The following is a 12,590-nucleotide window of genomic DNA, read 5'->3' as shown; positions in this document are numbered from 1 at the left end:
TTAATATTAAAAAAAAAGATAGTACTAAATAATTTTAAAAATAGCTAGAGGGGTCCTTTTTATATTACCTAGATCCCTTAAATACCGAACTTATATAGGTATTTTACGTAAGTAAAAAATACGGCTTAAATAATTTTTATAGAATTATCCTAAATACTAGGGTATTATAATAATTAATAAAAAGAAAGGAGTAATTTTAAATACTATAAAAAATCGTATTAGTAACGCTTAATACGTTAATAATAAGTATTATAAAAATTAGCTTTAGCTTAGATAAAGAAATCGTCGCCCTAAGTACGATAAAAATAAAAACATACTTTAAAACGATAACTTTTTATATTTTACTTATTAATACCCTATTTCTTTTATATTTAAAAAATATAGATTAATTAAATATTACATTTAATAATATAAAAAATAGAATTTTTAGTAATAAGTACTTCGAAATAGTTAAATAATAATAGGGGTACGCGTTTATAAAACTTATTAATAATATAAAATTAATTAATTACTTAATAAAAAATAAGCTTAAATAATTATATTAGAGATTCGGGTACTTATTAGTTATGAGGCTATATAACTTCTTAAAGTAATTAAATAATAATAATATTAAAATAGGGGTATTAAAGTAATTAATAAAAGTATATTATTAATATTAAATAAATATACAAAGCCTATATAAATTTAAATTTAAATTACGTAATAAGCTTAATTTTAATTAGGAAATCGTTATTAATATTTTTTATTTAAATAGTTAACCGGTCCTATATATAATTAACGAGGCTATATTATTTTAAGTAGGATAATTCCTTTAGGATCTATAAGTAAAAATAGTATAAGTAGCTTTATAAAAAAGCTAGATTAATATATACTAAGGACTACTAAATAATATTAAAACCGACGTTAATATTAGTTTTAAGTTAATAAAATTTAAAAAAAATATAATAGCTTATAGTATATAGCTAAAAGTCGTACTTATAAAAGCGTACTATAGTATTAAAAAAATAAAAAGGGTATACTAATAGCTAAAAAGGGTATTTAAAATTATTAAAAAAGAAAATCCTAATTTTATTAATAACGAATACTTTTAAATAGTACTTAAATACTATAATAATACTATAAAACTTAACGGTTTTATACTAACGTTTTTAATATTTAAAGTATATTTAAAAATAACTTTAGCCTCGCTATTATTACTAAATATAAGCTAATAAGCTTAAGTAATTAAAAAAGTAATACGGGTACTATACGAAGTAAGTATAAAAAAGTAAGTTAATAAAGTAATTATTATATATAATAGGCCTAATATAAAGGTTAATTTAAATATACTTCTAAATTCGGATATATAAGTTTAGTACGAAATTACTTAGTAATAGGCTAGGTTATATAAATTAATTTTTATTAACGAGCGCTCTTATATAGTTACGAAAGATCGTAACTAACTATTTAAAATATTAATTATTATAATTAAACTATATTATATAGATCTTATCGAGGTAATTTCTAGTTTATAAAAAAAAAAGAGCTAGAGAAAACTATATAACCCATAGTAAAGGTATAAGAAATTATCCTTAATAAAATCGTTATAGTAATATTAATAAATAATAAAAAAAAGGAAATTATTAAAAGGGTACTAATATTATTAATAAAACGGCGCAGAAGATTATAATAATAAGCCCTAATATAGTAATTTATTATTAATAACGAGGTAATTAATACCTTTTATATAATAAAAAAAAAACCAATTTCGAGCTAGTAATTAAATTACGTAAAGAAAGTATTATTATAATTACTAAAAAGCTATATAAAAAATTAGATCTTATTAAAGTAAATACTTTACGTAATCGAGGGGTTTATTAATTTATTTATTATAACCCCGAGAAATATAAAAATCTTTATATATTTAAATCGTAAATAGTACGTAAAATTAAAAAGAAAGGAATACCCTAACTATATAAGAAATCTAAGTATATAATTTAAGGGTACGGTAACGTTAAAAAAGTAACGCTACTTACTTAATTATTTATAATATAGTACTATAACTAACGATTAATAATAATATTAATAATATTATTATAAAAAGAAAATATAAGATTTAGAGCCGTAATATTACTTAGGCCTATACTTAATTAGCTACAGGGCTCATAAAAAAAATCCTAGCCTACTTACTAAAAAAAATAACTAATAAGTACTTAAAAAATATAATTATTAAAGTATTTAAACTATTATATAGGCTCGTAAAATTAGGCACTTATTAATAAGTTATATACTATAATTTTTATATTAATTAATTATTAATAATTATATTTACGTATAACCCGTACTTATTAATCTTTAAGTAAAAAAGTAAATAATTTAAAATTGTTAAAATATAAACTAATAATATATTAAGCTTATCCGATATTAACTTTATAAAAAAAGAGAATAAAAAGCTCTAAAAAGCGGGCTTTATAATAAAGCTAAAAAAGGTCCTTATAATAAATAACTTATTAATATTTAATAACGGGATTTTTATAATTAAAAAGAAAACCGTCGTTTTTTAATAAAAGGGGTAGAATAGAAAAATTAACCTCGTTAACTTAAATATAATTAATATTAAAAAGTAATATAAAGCTAAGTTTATATAAGGGGTATATATTACGAATATATACTAATTCGAAATAACTTTTAATTATATTAAAGTAGTATAGGCTATAGAACTAAATAAATAAGATATTAAAATATTTAATAAATAGCTTAAGTAGTAGTAAACGAATCTCGATCGAGGCCTCGTTTATTACTTAATTAACTTTATTATTAATAAGCTATACGTCTTTGTTAATAAATTATTTATAAATAACGACGATTTTATTTTATAATTAGGATATATTATTATCTTAGTTAATAAGAGTATAAATAAAAGTAAATTTACTATATATAGTAATATAATATACTATTTATTAATTAAAAATAAATAAGTAATAAGAAGTATATTAGTGTTAGAAATTTATAATATAGTTAATAATATTAACCTTACTTATGCAATTTTAATAATACTAAAAAAGATTACTAATTAACTTAATTTCTTATTAATCCCTATAATTATTTATACCGATTCTTATTTACTATATAAATACCTTATTAAATTAAAAACGATAAAAAAAAGAGGCTTATAATTAATATTATAGCCCTTAAGTAATTATATAAAAAGTATAAAATCCTTAAAATTTATTAAATTAATAATAATAATAACCTCGCTAACGCTTTTATAAAAATAGTACTTAATAAGGGGTTAAAATAATTTATAAATAATAAAAAAGTTAATATATAAATAAAGGGATAAGTTATATAAAAAAAAATAAAAAAAAAGGGGGAAAAAAAAACGACTTAGTAAACGGGCCCGAAGTCGAATTATACCTCTAACTATAATAAATAAATTAATAAAAAAAAAAAGTTAGTATTAAATTAGAAATTTAATTTAACTATAGTATATAACTAACTACGTAAGGGCTAATTAGGGACCCTATTTACGATTATTATAACTAGCCTAACCTATAATTAAAACCTCTTTTTTATATATATATAGAAATTTATATAGTTAAATTAATCTCTTTATTAACTTATAGTTCGAACTAACTACTCTATAATAAGGATATTAATAGTTTAAGAAGTATAAAGAGGGGGATTAAGTAATAAAAAAGTAATTTAAATATATATAAAGTATTAATAATATACCTCGAGGGAAGGGTAGATTTTAGTAATTTATTTTTTAGACCCTAATAGCAGTTAGCCTCTATAAGCTTCTTCTTTATATTATATACTTATTAATACGAAGGTTCGCTCTATAAGCGGTGAAGGGGAGCTTTATACGATTCTGCTAATAAGTATAAAGAAGGATTTTCTTGATCTGCTATAGTGAATCGACCAAGCGCAAGACGGTATGCAAAGGCAAGAGCGTTGTGGAAGGTGTCGCCTTCCCCATTGACTTGGTTTGGCACTATGATTGAGTTGGATGCACGATTTAGGCTGGTGTTTAGGGGCACCGTTTTATCAGCAAATGGCCTGTGTTCATTTGAATTGGTACATGCGCGGATAACAGTGTCTTTGTTGTCCAGATCGCTGGATGTTCAAAGCCTGAGTAATGGGTGAGGTTAATGGGGAGAGAAAGTTGTGGTGAAGGTGGGATAGGGTTGATAGAACGCCTTGAAAGGACGGCAGAAGGCCCTGCCCAAGGAGCTCAATTTACCACCTGTGGCTTGAATGAAGTGCCCAAGAACCCACGCCTGCAAAAAGTCATAGAGGTGGTGTAATAACGGATCTGTGTAATGATCTTACACTGAGCATTAGCAAAGATCGCTAGTTATTGGATAATCTCTGATGGTTAGAAGATTTTGTGGCTGCTGGCTGAGTTCCACCCTTTTTGCTCTGCTGTAAAAGGCCCTATAGTAGTAGTACTTGGTTGTAATTCTGGTGTTATGGCTAGGCTTTCTGATAGTGAGGAGTCTCCTAATAGAAACTGAGGTATGAAGCTGTAATAGTATCCGTGGTGCTGTAGGTCGAGTACATCTAGAACGGTCTTCAGAAGATATAGTGATCAGTCGTATCTCTAATGTTAGGGTGCAGGGTAAGGTAAGCCTGAAAGTATTCGAAGATGTTTATTAAGTTGATCGCTGAAGAGTTATGGGAGTGTAACGGTTAGTGTATCTGTAACTAGCTATGACGACTACTACGAGTATCCTCAGATGAGGACCAGAAAGGAAAAACAACAAATCTCCGCTTTGCCGTTGGCCTGGTCAAGGCCGTACCGCGGCCATCGGATTGTCGGCATCGTAGGTTCCGCGGTGGGCCTGATCAGGGGTAGCTCATGGCCGCGATATCCTGCAAGGCCTCATATGGGCCCAGCCCGTTACACACAGTTGGTCCTGTCATGGCGAAGCTATATTTGCAGAACAAAGGATAATGATGACCGGAGTCATCATTATCGAAACTTTTGCTTTGTGTCACAGTTGGTTGCCTTGACCTGCTCGTAACAATGTTGGGTCGTAACACTCACTACGACTAGCTGGCCGTAACATACCTGGGATTTGCATCCATTCTTCACACCTTAACATCGTAATACCAAAACACCATAAATAGTTCTAAATCTCTGCGCCAGATGGAAGGCATCTAGCAAAGGAAAGGCAATAATGATAGTTCTTGAAAATTTAGTAAACCGGTCAGTGACTTGATTTCCTTCCAGTCCCAATTGCTAGCTTATAAAGTCTAAGAAAAAGATTTCCACATCTTATTCGTACTCATGGATCTATCATCTCTAGGGGCTAATTACAGAGGCGCACCATGACTTTTGATCTCGAACGGCCTGTAACGAAACGCACCACCGCGCTATGTAAGAGGGGGATTCTTCAATTGATATTCGGCATGTTCTCCTTGTGAACGCCTGCCATCCTTACAGTCGAATCTTTTTCGAGGAACTCAATCACTTTTGTGATCTTGGAACCATTTTCGTTGAAGTACAAGGTGAAACTGGCCTCCGAGGCGAATTTTTCCCCGCTACCTACTACGACCACATCAAATATAGATGTGAACGCAGCGCGGCGAGCTTCAGTGTCGATAACCAAGTTCGAAATGATGCCGTTGCGGAACTTGAGGGCTTTGATGTCTTTAGCAAAGACTTTTTGGAACGTGACATTGTCGATGCTGAAATTTGCCGGCAGACCAAGGACCTCAGACACGCTGGAAGGGAGTATGTGTCGAGTGCAGTCTGGTGTGAGGGTGCGGTTAATGATGGCGGGGTCGTTCTGGACTGAACCGTCTTCGAACGATGCCAAAAACGTTTCTGCAGTAGCCTCAATCACCTTCCTGAGGTCTGATGAGGATGGGGTAGTGGCCATGGTGGTGTGAGGCTATAATCTTTGGAACTTTGTGTGAGTGTGAAGGTAGAATTGAGAGGTGGCGATTCAAGACCAAGGCACAGATGGTGAAGAGGTTCGGCTAGCCTTTATATTCCATCATAATCCGCATTGATACAGGCACCTTAATCTCTGATATTAGCTGGCTGTGACCATTCACATTGACTTCAATACCAATTCAATTCGGGCCGCAGTCATTCCCGGAGATAGCGGTGAAACCTTGATAAAAGCCGTTTCTTTGATGGTGTTCTACAGACGAGCCAGATCGATTAACAATAATCATTTTCTATCCGTACCTACGGGGTACTCCGTATGGATACCGCCAGAAACCATCCCTGGCTCAGACCTAGGTATAACTCGCCGTGATTACAAATTTCCCCTCTTCGGCCTAGCGTGTCTTCTCGCAGGCTTTAAAGTTTAACACAGCCATGATTTCCAACGGCTCCCCTACATCGGTTGGCCCCACCCGATGACCCTTTTCCCGTCTTGAGCTTAGCCTATAGCGTGGAGGTTTACACATGCGTGCCCTTGTCTAGCCCCCACGTTTGACGGTTTGACTGGTATTGGTCGATGCGCGGTATATTTCAAAATCAAAGACCTCGTTTTCGTCGGTTTAGTGACTTTTCTGAATGTCAGTACTTCCCAGTGAGATTTAACAGCAGCGACATACAATCGAAAACCTGGTAGCTACGAAAAATGGCAGATTCCGGTACTTCTCTTCATTCATCGGGGAGTGAACGCGAGTCGAACAGGGTCAGCTGTCACTCCAACCACGCCGACTCTGACGTCGAGGCCAAAGCCAATAATACGCAGCGCAGGAAGCTTCAAAACCGGAATAATCAAAGAGCACACCGTAAGTGTTTCCGCCATAGCCTCGAGAATTGATGAGCTCATAAGCTTGGCAGGGCTGCGGATGAAGCAGCAAGTCTCGATGTCTTCACGGACGTTGTCGCGCCCATTTGAAGTCAGACGCTGGCGCCTCGACGAGTTCGATAATGACGCCTCTCAGAACGTCTCGTCAGCATCAGGAAGCGAATCAAAACCTGCCGCCGAATGCGCTTGCGTTATTCAAGGGCCACTGTCGCCCACCGCCGCCAATGCCCAGAAGCCTCTAAACCCCCCGTCCTTCATCTTCCCACTTTCAACCGACCACCTCCTCCATCTCGTCCAGTACAATGTCTTTCGCGCTTTCGTTGCGAACAAACGCACTCTCAACATACTTCTCACAGGCCAAACTAATAAGCCTTCTTCTCCAACCACCTGTCCAATCAGCGGTCCTTACCGTGATGACACTTGTGTCTATCCCCTGAATCCTAATATTCCACCCTGCCTCATCCCAACCCGCCTTCAGCAAATCCGGCTGCATTCTCTGTACATCAATCTCTTTCCATTCCCTCGCTTTCGTGACAATCTAATAAGGCACGAAGGGGAATTTGACCACTGGGAGCTTCTACAAGACCTCATCGGTGAGCTCATGAGCATGACACCGACTCGAGAGCGACAAAGTACCCCCGTCACCATCACCGTTTCCGACCCCAAGCCCAAAGGGACCTCCCCCTTCACCGCAGAATCTCACGAAGATGGCATCACTGCGAACCGCAAGGGCCTCATTGTTTGGGGCGAGCCGCACGACATACGGAGCTGGGAGGCCACCCCCGGCTTTCTTGAGAAGTGGTCGTGGGCAGTGGAGGGATCTGATGACTTGGTTGAAGCTAGTAATTGCTGGAGGCTGAAGAGAGGAGAAGCTCCCATACGTCTCTCTGGACCGAGGAGGTAGCCGCTACGCTGGAATGATGGTAACAAGTACTCGAGCCTTCGTAACAAGAGACACAGTCGGGCGAAATTTGCTGCTCTTGCCGCTACTTATTACCTAGCTAGAGGCCGGCTCAATAAGTCAGAATTTGAGACATCAAGTGATCAATACATCACAAAGATATCACGGATGGTATGTATGTCCCTGGGTATAATTGTGTTATCAATCAAAAAGAAACTACTCGTTGAACTGCATACTGGGGGCCACGTCACTCTCGGTTCCCTACGCCTCGTCAGGCAATCCCACAATCTTAAGCGAGTGACTCCACAACCTCTTTGCCTTTTCTATATCATAGGCGTACGGCGCATATCCGAGCGCAAGAAACTTATCATCTCCTTCAACATATGGCTCTGCTACGGCGCAGTTGACAAGGTACTTGCCACCTTCATGTTTCCATGCCTTGCCCACAGCCGCCCATACTGAAGTTGCGGCACCCTGTTCAATACTTTTCATTGTGGGATACAAGTACTCCATCCCCTTGAAGGCATCCGGGGGCATGTGCTGGGTCAGCCCCGTTTGGACAATACCGGGATGGACGCTCGTTGCGTGTAGGTGACTCGACCCGTAGCGGCGCTCGATCTCGTTAGCCATGTAAATGTTGGCCGTTTTGGATTGTCCGTAGGCCACACTGGCATCATAGTCGCCTTTCTGGAAGTCGTAGTTGTCGGGGTCATTTATTCCATGGACGTTGTGAGCAGTAGACGAGAGATTGACGACGCGTGACGGTAGACTCGGGGAGGCTGCAGCAAGAAGCGCAGGTTCCAAGAGCTTGTAAAAGAGGAAATGGGATAGGTGGTTTGTGCCGAACTGGAGCTCGTGGCCCTCGGCGGTAAGGCGGTGGTCGGGGATGGCCATAATGCCAGCGTTGTTCACTAGGAGGTGAATCTTGGTAGTCTTGGCAAGAATGGCGGCGGCGGCATCCCGGACAGAAGAGAGGCTTGCCTGGTCCATCTTGATGATCTCCATGCGGGATTGATCGAAGATACCAATGAGGGCGGACTGAGCCTTGGCGACGTCTCGGGCTGTGAGAAAGAGGGTGGCGCCAGTGGCGGACAGGGCGCGAGTGGTCTCGATACCGATGCCGGAAGAAGTACCGGTGATGATAATGACCTTACCCGCGAGCTTTCCCTTCACACCCTCGTCCTCGATGATTTTCAGGGCCGTCGGACGCGCGTCGCCAGGGCCATTTGGGTTGGCGTGGGCTTCAGCGTAGCAAGACATGATTGATTTTGGCAAAGGATTTTGAGAGGTTGGTTTGACTGTTAAAGAGAAGAATAAGTCTGGTCGTTGTAACTTGAGTTCTAAAGTTGAGGGAAATTGGTTCACTTATATACTCAAATCACCATGGTCATTTCAGGGGATGACACAACCACTAGGATAGAATCTTACGCTTTACAAATATTTTCCGGCGATAGGAAACAAGTACCACTAATCCCGGCCATTCATAGATACTTCAAGTATCATAAATTAGTCTACGCGAAGTCATATTCTGTCCAATTTCTCGTTTTCTTCCATTTCTACGCTGATGTCTGACTCGTGTGATGACAATTTTCCCCCTTTCGGCCTAGTAACTCTCTCCGTGAGTTGTAAGTTGGAAAGCCCAAAAACGAAGTGGGCGGGTCAGTTAAGGAAAGTGTTACGGTGTTACGGCCAGCTAGTCTTAGAGGTATGTTTGCAAAAGTTGAGGCTGCGATACTAAGTAACAGTGTCGTAACTCTAGATAGCTTTCTAGCTATGTTTGTCAATCGTAAGGTAAAGTAAAGCTTTGGTGATCTGGTCGGTGAAGAAGGGATCCAAGGGTCCTGCCTTTTGGTCATCTCGGTGTCGACCGAGCCGACGCTTAGTCCTGTTGAGGGACCACTAGAGAATACTGCTTAAATGCCACTTACGAGGCTGGCTGTATTTAGACTCCTTGCTATTCCCCAGTATTACGACCTAACACATGTTATAAGACTAAGGCCTGCCCTATAGGACCGCAGCGGCTACTACGCTATATATATATAAATATAAACTTAAAATAACTCTTTTTAAAATAAAAAAACTATAAATAAATTATATAACTATAACTTCTTTAAAACTATATTTATAAATCCTAAAATAAATTAGGCTTTAATAATTAATTATAGTTTATTTAAAGGAGGTTTTAATAAAATACTTAAAAGTAATTAAAAAATTTAATATTAAATTAATTATTAAAAAAACTATAAGAAGTCTATTTTTAAACCTAGCTTAAATTTATATTATGTAGTAGTTTTTTTTCCGGCTTTATAAGTATAAAAGATCGACCTTAACGGGATTACGTTTTTAAAAGAAATTATATAATATAATATACTTTTTAACTATATAATACGCGCAATATATTTTAAATACGCGCTTAACGTAATATAGTAATTTTAATACGAAAACTGCTATTTAATTTGGGATAGGTAAGCTACCTTATAGTAGTACTAGTTAGAAAGGTTAATAATAGAGGTCGGCCGTAATAGTTAGTTATAATAGTTAGCTATAATAGTCGGCCGTAATAGTTAGAAGCGGCCCTTAACTATAGAGGTTTTAAACTTTAATAGCGACGTAGAGGTTTTTAAAAAAAGGGCTAAATAGGCTAATATCTACTACTCTTTATACTAGAGCTCGTAAAAATTCTTTTTATCCTTATCGCTTCTAATATCGCCCAAAGCTACTCTCTATTTAAACTAAATAAATTTACTAAATAAATCTACTAAATAAATCTACTAAATAAATTTACTAAATAAATTTATTAAATAAACTTATTAATATACAAACTATTACTTAGATAGCTAGTTAGATAACTAGTTAAGAGATTAGCTAGTTAAAATACTACCTCGATAAGAACTTATTCTAAAAATACCTATCGATAAGTCTACCCCTCTCGGGCTAGGCGCCCTTAGCTAGCTCGACGCTATAGCTATCGTAGTTAACGTAAGTACGCTTAAGAAGTAGCAAAGTACTTTCCGGGGGTGCGGAATTCGGCTAGGCGATATTATAAGTACTATAAATAGTTAGGCCGGTACGGATACTAGGATTTAATATATTAACGCTAGCCTAGTTATAATAACTATAATAGATAGGCTAGAGGTATATAGGGTTAGGGTAATAAGCCGGCGCTTTAAACAGCTCTTATAAGACCCCCTAGGTAATAATAATACTTATATAAAAGAATAAATTATACTAGGCTTAGCTACTTACGCGGGCTAGTACTAGGAGGTCCTGTGCGCATTAGAGTAAGTAAAGTTCGCTTTATAAGCGGGCGGCGGAAAGTTAAGAGCTATTAATAAAAAGGAGATAATAGTCGAGTTAGTTAATTTTAATTAGTAATTAGGTATAGAGCGTAATATATTTAGTTTTCCTTAATACGTAATATACGGTACGGCCCTAGCGGATTGCTCTATCGGGGGGTTAAATTTATATTATATATAAGTCTCGTTCTTAAATATATCTTTTATAATACCCTATTTATTATTATTTAATTATTTTATTTAAAGTAATCTATCTTATTTATTAATAAGTATTTATTTTTATTTTATTATATAATTATAGTTATATAACTAATTTATAGTTTTTTTATTTTAAAAAAAGTTATTTTAAGTTTATATTTTTATATATATAGCGTAATAGTTATTATAGTCATATAGGGTAGGCCCTAGTCTTATAATATATATTAAGTTATAATATTTAACTTCGTTATATAGCGCTAAAAACTCTTTATAAAATATTTTATATAATTTATTTTAATCATTATTAAGTTCTAAATTAGTAATATAGGCCTTATTAAAATCTATTAAAAAATCCGCTATAGCGCGAAATTATAAAATAAAGAAAAGGCTAAATATATAATTATAAATAAGTGATTTTTAAAACATAAAAATAAAAAACGGCCGAGCTTATTTTTTTAAAAATAAGATAAGAAAAGAAAGAGAAAGAAATAAAACTTATAAAGGGTAGATAGATATAATTAAGAAGGGAATAAAGAAAGTAAATAAAGGGCTAGCAGCCTAATATATAGCTACCTTCTCTCCTTTTTTAAACTTAACTTATACTTTATAATATATAAAATATAATAAAAAGGTAATAATATATAAATTAATAATAAGGTAATACTTAAAGGGCTAGGAGAAGAAATAGCGGGGGTATAAAAAAAGCTAATTTCGTCGGGGTAGTATTACGGCTAGCTAGTTATAATAAGTATATTAATAAAAGTTAAGGCTACGAGTACTAAATAAATAATATTATAATTATAAATAGCTTTTTTAAAGCTATATTTATAAGTTATAAAATAAATAAGGCTTTAGTAATTAATTATAATCTTATTAAAAAAGGTTTTTAATAAAGATAATTAAAAGCGATTATAAAATTAAATTTTAAATTAATTACTAGAAAAGCTATAAGAAGTTTATTTTTAAATGTAGTTTAAATTTATATTGTATATAAGTTTTATTCCCCCCGATAGAGCAATTTACTAGGGCCGTATTATATATTGCGTATTAAGGAAAACTAAGTATAATACGCTCTATACCTAATTACTAACTAAAATAGCTCCTAACCTTTTACTACTTATTTATAAAATAAGCTTTACTTATTTTAATATATATAGGACCTCTTAATACTAACCTATATAAATAACTAAGTTTAATATAATTTATTCTTTTATATAAGTATTATTATTACTTAGAGGGTCCTATAAGAGCTATTTAAAGCGCTAGCTTATTACCCTAACTTTATATATTTTTAGCTTATTTATTATAGGGAATTGATACACGGGCGTCGCAAATTGATACACGGGCGTCGCTCTTACACGGGCGTCGCTGTTCTACCTTTTGATTGGTCCAAAAAAATATTGTTAGTGTAGTCAAATTCTGCCAGATGCCCAC

The 12,590-nt window shown here is 34.5% G+C and overlaps 4 protein-coding genes across 4 annotated transcripts; 2 read left to right on the top strand and 2 right to left on the bottom strand.

The window, feature by feature from the left end:
• Positions 1–230: 230 nt before the first annotated feature.
• Positions 231–389, top strand: CTAM01_16725 (uncharacterized protein; the record flags this gene model as incomplete). Its single annotated transcript, XM_060532717.1, has 1 exon — positions 231–389. A coding segment is annotated over one exon (159 nt), but the record flags the coding sequence as incomplete, so codon positions are not given.
• A 4,992-nt stretch (positions 390–5,381) lies between these two features.
• CTAM01_16724 (uncharacterized protein) lies at positions 5,382–5,870 on the bottom strand (the record flags this gene model as incomplete). The annotated part of the gene is made up of 1 exon (XM_060532716.1): positions 5,382–5,870. One exon carries the CDS (start codon positions 5,868–5,870, stop codon positions 5,382–5,384), a length of 489 nt encoding a protein of 162 aa, XP_060372707.1.
• A 714-nt stretch (positions 5,871–6,584) lies between these two features.
• CTAM01_16723 (uncharacterized protein) lies at positions 6,585–7,665 on the top strand (the record flags this gene model as incomplete). Its single annotated transcript, XM_060532715.1, has 2 exons — positions 6,585–6,741; positions 6,794–7,665. The coding sequence occupies 2 exons, from the start codon at positions 6,585–6,587 to the stop codon at positions 7,663–7,665; spliced, it is 1,029 nt and encodes a 342-aa protein (XP_060372706.1).
• Positions 7,666–7,923: 258 nt separating this feature from the next.
• CTAM01_16722 (WW domain-containing oxidoreductase) lies at positions 7,924–8,922 on the bottom strand (the record flags this gene model as incomplete). Its single annotated transcript, XM_060532714.1, has 1 exon — positions 7,924–8,922. The coding sequence occupies one exon, from the start codon at positions 8,920–8,922 to the stop codon at positions 7,924–7,926; it is 999 nt and encodes a 332-aa protein (XP_060372705.1).
• Positions 8,923–12,590: the final 3,668 nt, after the last annotated feature.

Source organism: Colletotrichum tamarilloi (assembly GCF_030869305.1).
Source record: "Colletotrichum tamarilloi strain Tom-12 chromosome Unknown Scaffold_254.1, whole genome shotgun sequence".
In the NCBI taxonomy this organism is placed as follows: domain Eukaryota; kingdom Fungi; phylum Ascomycota; class Sordariomycetes; order Glomerellales; family Glomerellaceae; genus Colletotrichum; species Colletotrichum tamarilloi.
Note: the sequence above shows the minus strand (reverse complement) of the source record. Positions and strands in the feature narration are given on the sequence as shown.